The 17,447-nt window shown below is 37.1% G+C and overlaps 1 protein-coding gene across 1 annotated transcript in view; it reads right to left on the bottom strand.

Moving 5' to 3' along the window:
- Positions 1-6,378: 6,378 nt before the first annotated feature.
- HTR2C (5-hydroxytryptamine receptor 2C) overlaps positions 6,379-17,447 on the bottom strand; it is a 141,446-nt gene continuing 130,377 nt past the window's right edge. The window contains exon 4 of the mRNA XM_040265115.1: positions 6,379-7,202. Coding sequence (XP_040121049.1) covers positions 6,379-7,202 — 824 coding nt within the window. The remainder of the gene's footprint in view (positions 7,203-17,447) is intronic.

Below are 17,447 nucleotides of genomic sequence, written 5' to 3'. Positions count from 1 at the left end.
CCACTCTGATTCTAACAACTTTCAAGGGGTGGAAGGGATCCTGAGAAAAAGGTATGTGCCTAACTGTTAAGAAGTTTCTTCCTAGCATTCCCCTGGCAAAAGGAGGATTACCTCCCACCCCAAACAGTATTATAGGAATTCATACAGGAATAAGAAACTCTTAAAGTGACTGTTAAAGGCACTAGGTGAAATTAACAGTAAGTTATTTGATAAAGTGAGTGATTCAGCTCTAACATGACTGTTAGGAGGTTCACAGTTTCAGAATTTCAGAGTGGTTATAATTAAGGAAGATATAATAATCCCTTGATTAAAAAAAAAAAAAAGACATACCTTTATATGACCTAGCAGTAATGAGGGCAAACAGATAAATTACTTTAAAAACCACTTGAACAGCTGTACTTGCATGTTACCCATCTGACTATTCATCTAGTTAGCTCACATGCCCAGGAACAGAGGCTGATTTATTTTGTTTTCCCCATGGAAATATGAATGGCACTTTGAAATGGACTAAGTTATTCTTGAAATGTAACTAAAATATTCTTGAAAGAAATTACTTAAGTGAAATTACAGTAAATTGATTATTTGTTCAAGGCTCCAGGCAAACTTGCAATAAGTTGTTTTGTGAAGTAAATGATTCAGATCTAATTTGACTGTTAAATCAGTACATAGTTTTATCTTAGATTTTCTTATAATGATCGGTGAGAAATAAAGAAAAGAATGATTGATAAGTGCATATATGCATGTTCAGTCACGTCAGTCCTGTCTGACTCTTTGCAACTGTATGGACTGTAGCTGACCAGACTCTTCTGTCCATGGGATTCTACAAGCAAGAATGATGGAGTGGCTTGCCATGCCCTCCTCCAGGGGGTCATCCCAACCCAGGGATCGAACCTGGGTCTCCTGAATTCCAGGCAGATTCTTTACCGTCTGAGCCACTAGGGGAGCACAGATGTTAGTTTAGAAGCAAGTTCAGAATTAGCCCCTTAAAGAGGATTAAAAACAGAACAAGCATTGAAGTTAACAATAAGGGTGAGGTTAGAGGTTTGAGTAAGATTAGAGTTTGAGAAGGCAGGATTGTGGTTATAGGTAGTTTAGAAACAAGAGTTAGGGTTAGAATTAACTATAAATTTAGAGCAGGACAGGATTACACATAGAAATTTTTAAAGATAAAATTAAGAAAAGAAATAATATTATAGGTAAGGTGTGAGAATACGGATAGAGTCAGGATTAATTTGAAAGTCAAAGGTAGGGTTAGCTTTAGTGTAAGAAATAGCTTCACTAAATTTCCTTCCCTCTGCTACATGGTAGCAAGTATAAAGCCTCTATCAACATTTTTGCCCAGAGTAACCATGATGAAAAGAGATTTCCTGGCAACTCTCATTGGACTGAGTGTGAACTCAAAATGAATGTTTGTTTTGTTAAGCCATTGAGGCTTTGGGATTGCTTTTTACTGCCATCTTAGCTTGAGCTATCAAGATGAATTCATAAATCTAGGAATTCTAGTAAGCTATTGATTGAGATCACCTTTAATAAGAAAAGAAATCATATATAAAAACATATATTTCCTTTCACCTCCATTTCCCTTGATTTGTCCTTCAGTGACAGCCATCCAGGTTCTCTTGTCTTATTTATATAGATGTTGAACTAGGTGGTGAATCTTTTCTATTCAATAAATGTACTATTTGTTATCGATCCTATGCTATCTTGACAAGATTCCACCTCCAGGGCTGAAGGGTTTATTTCCCAGGTGATGGGAAATTGTAGACTTGACAACTTTCAGGTATAAGCTGTCTTTGGGAATTGCCTCTGATGAAGAAAGTGACTTGGCATAAGGTTGTATATCTCTCTTGGGGACAGTGGCAGTATGGAGGATTAGGCCCTTGCTTCCACTTGGAACAACTATGAAGCTTCCCATGGGAGTCAGCTAAGTGTGATATTGTTTTTGTTTTTCACAGCTCTCAATTGTCTTTCCCTTGGTGTTATATTCTTTGACTACATGCAGAATTAGTGAGGAAGGGTGATACTTTTTGGTTGAGTTTGTCTTTGTGAACTTATTTTACAGAATTCAATTTAACTTTAAAAGAAAATGAGGTTTAAGTTGCATATTTTTCTCTCCAAAGGTGCATGGAGAATAAGTCCTTATTGTGACTACATGAGAGCCCAGTTTCTCCCTCTGCCCATTCCTCCTTTCTTCCATTCCCCCATGCAGATGGATCCCAAGATCCTTTCCTAATCTCATCCCGTACACTTATTTCCATCTCAGAATTTATATCCTAGGGAACTCACTCTACCTCTTAGAACTATTTATAAGTGAGCTATGAGTCACATAATATTTGAGAACCTCTATGCTGTTACTGACTTCCCTGGTGGCTCAGAGGTTAAAGCATCTGCCTGCAATGCGGGAGACCTGGGTTTGATCCCTGGGTCAGGAAGATCCCCTGGAGAAGGAAATGGCAACCCACTCCAGTACTCTTGCCTGGAGAATCCCATGGACAGAGGAGCTTTGTAGGCTACAGTCCCATGGGGGTCCCAAAGAGTTACCTATTCTTGTTGGCATTGCCTATAAAAATACCTCTTTCTAATACATGCAGCTTTCTGGGTGACATGTTAACATGCGTCTAGGGGAATATGCAAGAAGAAATGGGCCTCAACTATGGAGATTGCATTGACCTAAGAGGGAACTGATTAACTGTGTGGGAACTGTGTTTCTGCAGTAAGCAGAAACTTACTGCTGCTTGATGACAAGAAGTATGTTTTTCTCCTCAGACCACAAAGACCTTCCAGTGCTATGGGATAAGACACTCCAGTCTTCCTTCTGACCCTCCTTCCCTTTTACTGGTAATAATGACTTCAGTTCTGTGCCATCAGAAATTCCAACCTCTCTCCTTTGCTTCACTATTGGGCAAGAGTAGTCCCTAGCTTCAGTGGTATAAGATATTTGAAGCCATGGGCAGCAGTGACCCCATTGGTTTCAAAGTGGCACTTCAGCCTTTATTCCTTGACCCATTCCTAGGAATCAACCTAGTCATGGTTGCAAAGGAATGAGGTACTCCTGCTCTCTTCTCAGGGAGCTGAACTCATACCAGTAGCTCACACAGCATCAGAAAGGTATACATGGTGGAAGAAAAGGCCAGTGGATTTTGTCACACATGGCTCCAGGTATGGAGGAACAGAGGCGCTTAGTATGGTGACCTTGATGATAACACAGGTATCCAAGGCCATTTGGGATAGAGGTCAGTGAAAGCAATCAAGTCACACTACGTGACTGAACAGTGGGGGGTTGCAAGGCTTCTTTTGGCAACAGGAACAGATAATACAATGCCCACAAATATTGATGCTCAATACATACCTATTGAACACAGAGTGACTACTATCAACTGGAAATTAAACCATCAACAGTATAGACATGGTCCTCTCTACTCTTGGAGAACTTAGAGTCTGATGGGGATAAGATAGCAATCCTATAGCAAAGAGAGCATGTGAGCCACCCTAGGCCCCTGCTCAGGTTAAGGAAGATAGGAATATTTCAGAGTCCAGTTATTCTGTTTATGAGGAATCAGTGATGTTGTTATTAATATTGCTTTTGTCATTTACACCTCTTGTCTTTCCTCTAGTGGCATAGTCTTTGAGTACACAGAAAAGGGTAATATTCTCTGGTTGTATTTGTCTTTGTGAACTTATTTAACCAGTTACAATTTAATTTTCCAAGAAATGAAGTGGTGTATTTTTCCCTCAAAAGATGCAGGGGGGAAAAAGGCACATGACATATTAGGCAACATTTAATAAATTTAATAAATTAATAAGAAATATCACAAAAACCTGGAATGGATAACATTCAGGAATAAGACAACATTTCACAACCACTCACAAAAAGTACCACTTGATGAAGGAAGATTTACAGGAAATAATATAAGGCAGTCCGTTGCACGTGTCTTAAACAGATATATGTATACAATAGTACATCAAAATGATCTGTTTGACAATAAATTCACCATGTTTACACTTATCACATGGACTTTAAAACATTTATAAAAGTTGTAGATTTAACATTGAACTGTAAGATTTATATCCAAATGAATACACTTATTTCATACCAAACTGCACAGAACTTACGAATAGCACATGATTTTAGAATAATTACTGTGTTGGGTACTATTAAGTACTACTGCTTGATGACATAAGAATTATTAACAAATGTGCTATAAGCTATTATCATTCAACTTATTGCTAGTGCTTTTGAAAATCAGTGGTTTATATTTTCTTTGTAAAACATGTGCTATGAGCTTGCCCTGATAGTTCAGGAAAGAAATCAGATGTTTCCAATTTTCTCTATACTCATAATACTTCAGATCTGATCGCATGGTCTTTTTAAAGACTGCCAAAGGATTTGCATTTAAGTCATTCTTATAACACCTACTCTGCCTTACATTAATACAACTCGATGGATTTATGCAACATACATGGCATACATGCAGGACACCATGTATGTGCAGAACTCATGCTCAATGCATGCTATGTTTCCTCAGACATTTTCGTTTCAGTAAGAATTAGGTCTCATTCAATTTCATATAATTGTTTTTAGCATGCAGTTCGACAGAGCTAATAGGCAGGTAGACTTTACTTTCATGTTATAATTGGGCATGCTCAAGTAATTGACTGGCATTTGGCAGTGTTGCAAACCACTTAGGGACTGTATGAGTTTCCTCAAATACAGCATCTCTCCCACTGCCCTTGTGGCAGATTGTTGGATTTATCTATGCTGTGTGTTGAGGACACACACTGGGGTTTTTAGAAATTTGGATTCTGCCTTCACCAATTTCAAGATACTCTAAGGTGTGTAAGTAACTGTCAGGCATAAGAAATAGCATCATGAAATCTTTGGAAGTAGATCCACAATTGTGTGAAATGGACACACATGGAAATATAGTTACTGGAAACACTTGTATACTCTACACACAGCATAGACTTAATAGTCTGACTTTAGTAATGTTTGAAAACCTTTCATGGTTAACAAACTAGTAAAATGGTACTGAATTCTTAGAGAGCAACAGGCCCACGAATGAAACAATGGCCAACACTGATTGTAACACAACACTATATTTAACAAAGGTTTAAACTTCTGGTACGGAATTGCAGTACAATGAAGAGCTTGCCACTTTCACAAATTAGCTGCAGCCTTTCCCTGCACTAGAGAGTTTGGAAGGATCTGAAAATGAGATATTTTGTTTAAAATCCAAATGGAAACTCTGTATTTCTTTTTTTCCCAGAGTTCAGTAAAAGCTTCTTTAATTACTTTTTTTCACATTCTAAGGGCCCAGTTCTGTAGTCCTTAATCAAGTAAAACTTCCAAAGTCTTGGGCATCTGCTTCCAATGCAAGTTTTACTCAAAAATGGACTGCTAAATTAGGTCCTATAGATAGAGGTACCATAATTAAAATGCTATTTTAATAAGGCTCAAAAATGCTAATTTCATTTTGTGTGTAGCACACGAATTTCCAGGATCCTGGTATCAAAACCCAATTGATGTTGAATCCTAGATTGGGAAATAACTCTGGGATTTTGTTTCCCAGTTTAATCATGGAATTAGGTATTTACTAAGGACCAGAATGAAGACACTAATTCCAGTTTGTTTGTCATTATAATCAGAATTTGAACATTATAAGAAGTGAAAAGCTATTGTTGGTGTATATATCTCTTGTCATCCTTCCACTTCTGTAGTTCCGGTTAACTAGCTGCTATATTAAAATGCCACTATGTTTGGGGACAGACATTGCAGTAAAATATCAACACAACATTCTGACAATGTCAAAATTTCCCCTGTGTGTGACAAGAAATAAGTTCTGCCTTTGACTCACTAATAGTTGTGGTAGAGTTTCAGAAGGCAGAACCTATTTTACTGTATTTATGTATATAGATGAACAGAGCAAGAATTTAAAGTGCATATTTACTGTTAACCCGGAAAAAAGAGTCCACCGAATTTGTTCAATTTTGGTGTGGTTGAAAACCGCGGTCATGTGTATCATTCTGGTCTCCTGCAAATGCCACCTGAGGTGAACATCAATGTTTCCTTATATGCAAAAGAAAAAGAGAGAGAGAAGAGAGAGAGAAAGAAAAAGAGGGAGGGAAGGAGGGATGGAAGGGGGGAAAAATCAACATTTTTGCATCAATTAAAATGTTATTCTCAATCTATTATAAACAGTAAATATAGAACCCTAAATCTCACTATTATAAGCATGATTGTAAAGTACAGGATTGGAAAGCTATATATAAAACACACTTTTCAGACAGCAATATTTACATTAGTTATGACCGGCAGAATTAAAGAACAATTTTCTACATTTGTAGCTTTCCCATAGGAAAAGACTGTGCTGCTCTTTCTTACACACTACTAATCCTTTCACTAATCACATTGGAGGGATGAACTGGTAGCTCCAAATTCTCAACTTGCATCTCTATACCAGGCTCCTTGTCATCAGCTTTCTTAATTACTGGTTCATTGGTGTGCCGGTAAATGTGAACATTAAGCTCCCTCCCAGACAAAGCAGTGGCAGCAACTCTCGGGATTTGTCTGACTGGAGGCTTTTTATCTGCCTTATAATTGCAGCGCAAATAGTTGGAGAAAGCCCTTCGGTAAACTTTGTTGAAAAGAGTGTACACCAGAGGATTAATTCCTGAACAAACATAGCCAATCCAAACAAACACATTCAGAAGCTTTTCCATGAGCTTTTGATTACAAGCCTTCCCACAAAGAACCGACAAAATATTAGTAATAAAAAACGGGCACCACATGATCAGAAACACAAAGAACACAATTCCAAGGACCTTCGAGGCTTTCCGTTCATTGTTGATAGCTTGCATGGTGCCCCTAGGCCGTCTTTCTTTCTTCTTCCTTCGGCGTGGGTTCAAATCTTGGTTCGGGTTTGCAGAATTCTCTTCATCGGTGTGCGTCTTGCAGCATTTCAGGAAATTCAGGTTTATTCCAGGCGGTTCCTCAGTGTGGCCATGCAGTAACATCAGAGCTTGTCGGCGAAGGACGTGAATCGTCAGACAGTAGGTAATCACCATGATTGTCAGCGGTATGAAGAAAGCTACGAAGGACCCAATAAGAACGAAATTTGGGTCATTCAGCACGCAGGTGGTGTTGTTGACGAACACCTTGTCTTCATCCCTCAGTCCAATCACTGGGATAGGAACTGATACACCTACAGGAACAAAAAAGAAGGTAGGACATTGTTACAGCATATGGAAGCATTGAACAGGTTTGTACAGTGGGATACATTCAATTGCATATCACTGGAGAAAATTTAGATCTGATATTTGTTGAAAGCTATTCACAGCATAAAGTGATAGTCACGTGAAAGAGTAACAGTATGATATCAGAAAATGACAGCTTTTTTTCAAGTTAGGAATGCCTTCTCACCAATTTTCTGTAAAAGACTTGGAATTACCATTACTGAGATAAATTATAAGTATGGTTGTACATAACAGTGAATTGTGTCTTTTTTGTTTTAGCTCCAATTCCTAGAAATGTCCCAGCTCATAGAAGGCATTCACTAAATATTTGTTGAATGAATATATTTGTGTCTGTATTCAATGACATCAATAAATTCAATTGTTCATTTTTAGCATTCCAAGTGCAATAAAAATGATGTGCATACCACCTAGGAGTAATAGCATGTTAGCATTGACTAGGCTGAGTTTGAGATGAGTTTTTAGCTAAGGACATCCTTTCCCAAGGAAAGTGGTCAAGAAGAGGAACTTCTGTGGGTGAGTCCTTTGGAGACAGAGCCTAGGAGCTCTGGAGTTTTTTGGAGATGAAGAGGATAGTATGCCCCTCAAATAGGAATTAGATCTGACCACAATGCAGACATAGTCTTTATGCAGAAACTGAAGGAATTGTCTTTTTAGTAAGCATTTTCCTGAGACTCTGGGAGAGATACAGTCCTCCCATTTACATGTGGAGTTTTGAACTCATTTGTTTTTTAAGAATACTGAGAGGTGTTCATCTAGGTAAGCACCTCCACTAATAAAGAAGTTCACAGGCAAAAAATATCAATAAGAAGATGGGAGCAGAATCTTGTGCCTGAGCATAAGTAATGTACCTAGAAATTTTTGGAAATCATTGTGGTAAATCATTATGGTAGATCTTGAAGAGGTCTATCATCAATAAGCAGGGATAACTTGCACAAATGAAATTCAAATTTTACTGTTAGTTTATTTTTTCTTGTGTCCACAGGAACTTGAAGCCTGGGACAATTCAGGTTGCACTTCTAGGATTCTATCAGAGATCATTATGAGGATTCCTGGGCTGGTGGCTATTTGTACTATGAACTTTGAGAGAGGATAGAAACACACTCTCAAAGATCATTGCTGGCTTTAGGGAACACACAGGGAACCATATAAATCTGAAAGTCCCTATAGATTGTCTTAACATGCTTTGTCAGGTATAGAGTGTTTGATGATCAAGAGGGGAAAATACTTTTCTTTGCTAAGAGCTTGTTGACGACATTGATTGGTATTTAATTTCTGGGAAGACATGAGGAAGAGTTGTGAAAAGTTATCTTTAAGCCTTCTAATTCAGACCCTGAATTTCTTACATGCCTCGGTCTTTTTTTTTTTTTTTCCTCGAGAAAGAGACCAAGTGATGGTATGAGAAGCATCAATAGATGTGACAAGATTTCTTGGTGTATTGGTACATACCTGCAATTCTGAACCTAGGCATGCCATTTAAGAAGGCAAGAATGGCTGTGAAAACTAGGAGACACTGCAAACAGAAAGTGTCCTCAGGTAATACAGTACAGGATCTGGTGAAGCGACCTTTGAACTCTAGATGGGAAGAGTGGCAAGTATCAGAAGGTAATAGTCACCAAATTTGATGAACCACACAGGTTACATTTCTTAAGAGTTATAAAATGATAGGTAAGAATGTTGCCATCTTGTATTCTTAGAGTCTTTATTCCAAAAGCGATAAATATGAGGGAATATGTAGAAAGAGCATAGGTCAAGCTTGCTTGAAAGAAGCCAGTATTGGCTTATCCTTCATGAAATGTTTTAGTGAGGATAAGGCTGTAGGAGTTTTCTGGAGTTAAGGAAGCTAATATGAGATTAAGAAAAGAGGGAAGGGTTTCTTAAAAACAAATCATTTACAACAGAAAAAGTTAGAGAACATAATATTAAGAGAGTCTTAAAATACCAATCAAGCAATGTTAATATGTGGATCTTCTTGGAATTGTGATGCAAACAAACAAATTTTTAAAAATATTCATGACACAGGTGGAAATGTGTTATTTTGAACAATAACTGGCCTTTGATGATAGTAAATAATTATCTTTAATTAGTTTTTAAAAGTGATGTTGATATTGTGGTTATGTGGGGAAAATTTTATATTTTTAGATATGTATATACTGAAGTGTTTATGGATAAAATATTATGATTCTGAGGCCTGTTTTGAAATAATATGGGAGGGAGAAGTGGACAGAAGTACCGATGATGCAAGACAGTCCATAAACTGATAAATCTTGGAGCTAGATAAATTCTATGTAATTTTATAATCTTTTAAAGTCTTTATACCAAAAGTTTAATATTTTAAAAATGGAAGCAATTAAAATGAAACAGAGATTCTTTCAGAAACATAGAAAGAAATGGCTGTTAGACCTCAGATGATAAAAGTCTGTAAGATTTACTACCACTGCTAACTTTGGAACTGATAACTTCTAGAGCAAAAGTCTTGGGGTCCTGAGTGGAAACACTTACCATTTTGGTACAAATGTAGAGAAGAAGGCCATTTTCTGACAAAATGTTGGTAGAAAACTGTGTTATACTTTCTCAGGATCCTATAGCAAGACCAGAGGAGGGGTAAAGTGGAATGGCTCCCCTTCCAAACTGTCCCCCTCCCCTGCCATCCAACAATGTGGTAACCAGACCCTGAGGCTAGAAACTTAATCTGGGGAGTTTGCATTCATTTTGAAAGAATTCTGACAAGAGTAGACATATCTACACTCAGGATACAAGTGCTGGAGTGGAAAGTCATTTCCCCAAGGAAATGCTGCACAATCTTTTAGGTATTCTTAGATATCTGAAATTTCTAGGGAAGGCCTCACACACTGACCATAATATCAGTGGAAGTCAGCATTACTCAAAGCCCAACTCTGAATTGTATTAGCTTGTTTATGTTAAAAGATTTATTTACTTTCCTAAGGGAATCTTGGGCCTAAAAGTAGGCCTTGTCTAGAGACAAGAGAGGGTAGCAGAGTGATTCCAGATAAGCTAATGATGTTATTGGGTGTATGAGGTCAATTTTATCCCTGGCATCCATTTGCATAATCTTTTGTACATTGAACAAAGAGTGATTCTAAAGCTGCCTTTCACTGAGTCTATCTTATGTGCCCGGCATTGAGCCATGTGTATTACTGACATTTAAGATATAAAATATATTATCTCAATTTCATTAAAACTCCTATAATAGAGATATTATTTAGTGAAGTAGCTTAACCATTTCACCAAATCTATATTGTCATTTGTTTTGTTTTTGTTTTTATAGAAACTGTGAATGCAGTCAACAAAACAAGGTACTAAGTTTCTTTTGACAGTATCTGGAAATTATATAAATAATACTAATAGCAACTAAAGCAGCATTAATAACAGTATCTATTATATAGATTATCTTATTCAACACTTTAAAAAATTAAAAGCATATGTCAGCAGTTCTCAAAGTGTGCTTCAAGGACCCAGAAGGGCCTCTGAGATTCTTTTAGAGAGTTTGCTAGATTTCCCATTTCCAACTATTCATCTTTAAAACTGTATATTCTTTATAAACTTCATACCAAATAGCACACCACAACAGGTTGAACACAGATACATCTATGAGAATCCAACTATCTTTCCATAAAACTAAATATTGAAGAGATTTTAAAACTATTAAACAATGCCTGTCTTATTATTTTTGGAAAATAGTTAATTTTTATTAAAAAATGTTGTTAACATTAAATGGATTCATTATTGTTATTTAAAATGATTCATAGATATTTTAAACATTTCTCAGCTTTAATTTCTAATATAATAAATATCAATAGATATAATCCATATAAACACAAGCTCTTTGAGGTCTTCATTTGTTTTAAAAAGTATAAATAGGCCCTGACACCAAAGAGTTTGAGAACTGCTGTTCTATATTAGTGGATGAAGTTATTTAAACCCTGGAGAGTTAAATTCAGCCAATGTATAAAGTGTTTCTCAGTATTTTAAATTAGTCAATTAGTAGAAATTCAAGTGATATCAAGTAAAAACAAACTGTCAATAATAGCAACAAAATATTTTACATGCATTATCTCACTCATTGTCATAAAAATTTTGAAAGGTATATATTATTTGGTGAAGTTAACTTCAGAAAACTAGCTAAGCAAGTATAATGGAGAAGTATTTGATATTTTAAAATCTTTGACTTGACCAAGGAGAAAAAGTGAAAATGAACTACCATAGATAATATCAGAAATAAATAACAACAATTGTAATAATAATCACTTTTTACTGAGTGCTTTTTATTTGTCACACACTGAATTAAATGTTTTACAATTATTATATACTTTCATATATTATTTAATCCAGACAAAAAAACATAAAAAGAAGGAATTATTAACTAGAATCACTTAATCTTTCTGAAATTAACTTTGAAAAATGTATATCATCTCTAGAATTTTAGAAACAACAAAAATAAGTTATGATTCATGTTCTGCTGAAAATATCTGGTACTACTTCAACCAATAAACAAATATTTTGCATGCATTGTCTCATTTGCATCTCAAAAAAACCTGTAAAATTGATTATTATTCATTAAGTTTACTAAGGGAGAAAATATTTTCTATAAACATATGGGGTCTTAGCATTTTAAGAATATTGAATTTAATAACAGTTATAGTTCAAGTTTTTATTAAAAATATATGTTATTTTGACTTAGTTATCATTTATTGAGTGCTTACTGATTTTGGTACTTTAGCTGCAGTACTTATTTTACATGTATTATCTTATTCTAGACTTCCCTGGTGGCTCAGACGGTAAAGCGTCTGCCTACAATGCGGGAGACCCAGGTTCAATCCCTGGGTCAGGAAGATCTGGAGAAGGAAATGGCAACCCATTCCAGTATTCTTGCCTGGAAAATCCCATGGATGGAGGAACCTGGTAGGCTACAGTCCATGGAGTCGCAAAGATTCAGACATGACTGAGCGACTTATTCTAGCCTCATAAAAGATGTAGAATAACTTGGTGTGGTTATTTTACATCAGATAAGGAAAGTAAATTTAGAGAATGTATAATGATGTTTGCATTATTTCTTAAAGCCTTGAATTCAAGCAACACAGATCAATTCTCTTCAAGCAATCAGATGATAATATCATATGCCCATGATTCTTAGATGTCCATTCCTTTCAGATTTTTAACATCTTCAAAAGTGCTATGTGTCTTACAATTGATAGTATCTTACAATTAGTGTTAGCCAGACAGCAGTCATTATATAGTCATCATTGTCTGCGCACGTGTGAGCCTGGTCTGAAAACCTTCTTTTGACATCTTTTGGTAAGATCAACATTACCAGCAGCAAAATTTACAAAATGAGTAACAGGAGCACGGTAATAGTTCACTGTGAACAAAAAATTATGTCATAATACACACAAAGAGGGAATGTTCTGAAGAAGGTGGCCACAACAGCATCAAATGTCACAGAAGAATCGAGAATTTGAAACATTTCCTCTGTCTTTGAAAATAAGGAAATCACTGGTAATTATAGAACATTGGTAATTATAGCCTGGTCCCTGGTCCAGCTCCAGCACCTCCATCCAACAGATCCTTCATTAGCATCTTAATGTAACAAGCATATGCAATGAGGCATCAGAGAAAATCCCTAGCACTTAAATTCATTAACAGTCTCTGGAAGTCTTCAGTGTGGAGGTGGAATTATCGCTGAACTGGTAGTTATAGTCAAATGGTGAAGATGGATTGCCAAGGGATGAATAGTAAATGATAATAAGATAAAAGAGAGCAAGATTATAAACTACATTTCCTGGAACAGACTGGCCATCATCAAAATGAAAACATAGATTATGGGAATTTGTTACTAAACTGCAGGGCTATCTCCTAGGTATCTATCTTCATGAGTTTTTCATGGAAAGGAATTTTTTCAAGGAGGATCATACAATGTCAAGCTGACAGGAGTGGTCCCTTGCCTCTTGGAGTACTAAGTGAGTCCCTTGAACATGGGAATTGACAGCAGAATATGAAGAAACTATTTTCAAAGAAAAACACAGAAGACAAAACAAATAAAAGCAGTGCTGCCTCAGCTATCAGATAATCAAGTGTGACTGAGAGTTGGAGCAATACTTTGTATACTTTGGCAGATAGATGGTGCTGATGCAGTGGGAATTTTAAGGAATTCAGAATCAAGTTGAGAGTCAACTTTGAATTCAAGGAGTTGTTAGCTTTGGAAAGAATAGGAACCTAGGCATGCATGAATAAAGGATATTGAGTAAGGAAAAGACCTTAAATGACTTCAAGGGATGTTGAACTAAAAGAAAATTCTAAAAGAAAACAGTTCATGAGGTGACAAGAAGAATACCCAGGATTTATAAGTTAAACTTGGGCGAGAGTTTATGGAGAACTGAATGTTAAAAAGAAGTAGCAATCAGCAAGTGGAGTCATCTGCCTCTGTGACAGTGGACCAAGATTTAATAGTAGTCCCAGCTTCTCCCAGTAAGGTGACTTTTAAGCAATCTGAAATTTCCTGATTAGCACTAGTGAGTACCTGCATAATAAGACTCCTCCCATTACCTTCCCCTACAAAAGAAGATGACCTGACCTGAAAGAATTCTTTTCTTTTGCTAATAACTTCCTCATCCCACTCTTCTTTCTATAAAAGCCTTCCATTTTGTCCAGTTCCTTGGAGTGCCTGTCTGTTCACTAGATGGGATGTTACCCAATTCATGAATTGCTGAATAAAGCCAATTAGATCTTCAAATTTACCCAGTTGAATGTTGAGTGAGGTCCTAGGGAAGTCCAACTATAATATGGCTGAAGGCATGTTGTTGTTCAGTCATGTCCAACTCTTGGCAACCCCATGGTCTATAGCACACCAGGCTCACCTGTCCTTCACCATCTCCCAGAGCTTGCTCAAACTCATGTCACTGAGTCGGTGATGCCATCTGACCATCTCATCCTCTGTTGCCCCCTTCTCCTTCTGCTCTCAATCTTTCCCAGCATTGGGGCCTTTCCAATGAGTTGGCTTTTCACATCAGGTTGCCAAAGTATTGGAGCTTCAGCTTCAACATCAGTCCTTCCAATGAATATTCAGGGTTGATTTCCTTTAGGATTGGATAGTTTGATCTCTTTGCTGTCCAGGAGACTTCTCTAGTACTACAATTTGAAAGCATCAAATTCTTTGGCACTCAGCCTTCTTTATGGTCCAACTCTCACATCTGTACATGACTACCAGAAAGGCTGAACATGACTATTGGGAAAAAAATTCATGAATCATTGAATTTTCAAATTTACTCAATTGAATTTTGTTTTTTTTTAACAGTGGGGGAGGTCCTAGGGAGGTCCAACTATAATACAGCTGAAGGTATGAAGAAGTAAAATTTGAAGTAACATCCAAATATGGAAACATTACTACAGAAAATGCTGCCCCAAAATATGACTCTTTGGCATAAAGATTATTTTGAGTTGATTATTTTGAAACATGGCAGAGACAGGAAAAGCTCTGAAAACTACCAAAGAGAAATTTGCATTTACAAAGTAAATCTCCATTTGTAAACATCAACCTGTCTGTACTGGGAAGACAGAGTGAAAGTGAAAGTCCCTCAGTTGTGTCCAACTCTTTGTGACCCCATGCACTGCATAGTCCATGGATTTCTCTAGGCCAGAATACTTGAGTGAGTAGCCTTTCCCTTCTCCAGGGTATCCTCCCAACCCAGGGATCGAACCTAGGTCTCCTGCATTGCAGGCAGATTCTTTACCAGCTGATCCACAAGGGAAGCCCAGGAATACTGGAGTGGTTAGCCTATCCCTTCTCCAGTGGATCCTCCCAACCCAGGAATCGAACTGGGATCTCCTGCATTGTAGGCAGATTCTTTACTGGGAAGAGAAAAATGATTAAGCCCCAGGAGAATCTTATTCATGGAGAAAGAGTACACTTAAATCTGCATGGCAAACCTAACCCTTATTTATCTAGCTTTTCCTGGTAATCTGTCATAACTGGCCTTTCCCCACCTCACATCTTCACTTGTCTTTAGCTGAAGATGGTATTTAAGTAGTGCCTTGCATCATCTGGGGGAGTTATTTAGTTTTTTAGGATATCTCTCATGTATATGTATGCACATGTATACATAACATACACATGTTAATAAACTTGCTTGTTTTCTTTTGTTAAACTGTGTTTTATTATAAGAGTCTAAGCCAAGAACTCAGAAGGTTAGAGGGTAAAATTATTTTTCCTCTCCTACATTACTCACAAGCAAATGAAGACTGAGGAAACTAAGATTATATTTAAGAGACAATAATATGCTTATACATTGAAGGTGAAAGCCAATAGAGTGGAAGAGCTTAAAGATATAGAAAAGAAAGGTGAAGATGATAGGTAAAGATCTCTGAGGAGACAAAGTCAGAAATAGTTGGAAAAATTACACTAGGAATAAAGAATGGTTATTCTTTTCTTTTAGAAGAAATAATATGACTGGTGGTGGTGGTTAGTCACTCAGGCATGTCCGACTCTTTGTGACCCCATGGACTATAGCCAATAGGATTCTCCAGCCAAGAATACTGGAGTGGGTTGCTATCCCCTTCTGCAGGGGACCTTCTCTACCCTGGGATAGAACCCATGTCTCCAGCATTGCAGGCAGGTTCTTTACCATCTGAGACACGGAGGAAGCCCTAATAGCATGACTGGGTGGCAGAAATTATCAGGCCATATACAGAAATGTAGAAGAGAAATGAAAAGAATGTGTTAGGTGGCAAAAGAACAGAGTTGTTCAGACGACACAAAAACTGGAGAACAATTATATCAAATAAGTTCTCACACCATTGCAAAAGTTCTAGGGCCCACAACAGATTTCCCAACCTGGGGATCCAGGAAAAGGACTGAGAATCTCCAGGAAATTTAACTTTGAAGGCCAGAGGGATTTGATTACAAAACTTCCACAAGACTAGGGAAACAGACTCTTGGGGGCACACACACACAAAAAAAAACAACCTCGTGTGTACCAGGACCCAGGAAAAAGGAGCAGTGATACCACAAGAGACTAAGCCAGACTTGCCTGTGAGTGGCCTGGAGTGTGCTGGCATAAGTCCTATTGAAGGAAGTCATCATAACCACCATTACCCCTACCACCTCAGATATACAGATGACACCACTCTTATGGCAGAAAGTGAAGAGGAACTAAAGAGCCTCTTGATGAGGATGAAAGAGGAGAGTGAAAAAACTAGCTTAAAACTCTACATTCAAAAAATTAAGATCATGGCATCTGGTCCCATCACTTCATGGCAAATAGATGGGGAAACAATGGAAATAGTGACAAACTTTATTTTCTTGGGCTCAAAAATCACTGCAGATGGTGACTGCAGCTATGAAATTAAAAGACGCTTGCTCCTTGAAGGAAAAGCTATGACAAACCTAGACTGCCTATTAAAAAACAGCGACATTACTTTGCTGACAAAGGTTTGCATAGTCAAAGCTATGGTATTTCCAGTATTCATGTATGGATGTGAGAGTTGGACCATAAAGAAGGCTGAGTGCCAAAGAATTAATGATTTTGAACTGTGGTGTTGGAGAAGACTCTTTTTTTTAAAAATTTTTATTTTTACTGTATTTTACTTTACAATACTGTATTGGTTTTGCCATAGATTGACATGAATCCACCACACATGAGTATACATGAGTGCCCAAACAGATCAAACCAGTCAAGACTAAATTCATTGGAATATTCATTGGAAGGACTGATGCTGAAGCTGAAGTTCCAATACTTTGGCCACCTGATGTGAAGAGCCAACTCATTAGAAAAGACTCATTAGAAAACATAAGAGGGTTATAAAAATTCAGTTTTGTTAAAATGCATTTGAACTTAAGTGATAACAACTTTAAAATAATCATATATGTATACATATAAAGTTCATGGTAAATGAATAAATGAATGGTAATAAATAAAAAAGAACTGCAAAACAGTCACCAAACAATTTTTAAAAATGGCACTAAATACATTTGTTGCTGTTTAGACACTCACTAACTCATATCCAAGTCCTTTGAGATCCCATGGGCTATAGCCTGCCAGGCTTCTCTGTCCATGGGATTTCCCAGGCAAGAATACTAGACTGGGTTGCCATTTCCTTATCCAGGGGATCTTTCCAATCTAGGGATCAACCAGTGGTTCCTGCGTTGGCAGGCAAATTCTTTACCAGTGAGCTACCAGGGA

Source organism: Oryx dammah, unplaced genomic scaffold, assembly GCF_014754425.2.
Source record: "Oryx dammah isolate SB20612 unplaced genomic scaffold, SCBI_Odam_1.1 HiC_scaffold_23, whole genome shotgun sequence".
NCBI classification, from domain to species: Eukaryota; Metazoa; Chordata; class Mammalia; order Artiodactyla; family Bovidae; genus Oryx; species Oryx dammah.
This window is presented reverse-complemented; position numbering and strand designations above follow the sequence as displayed.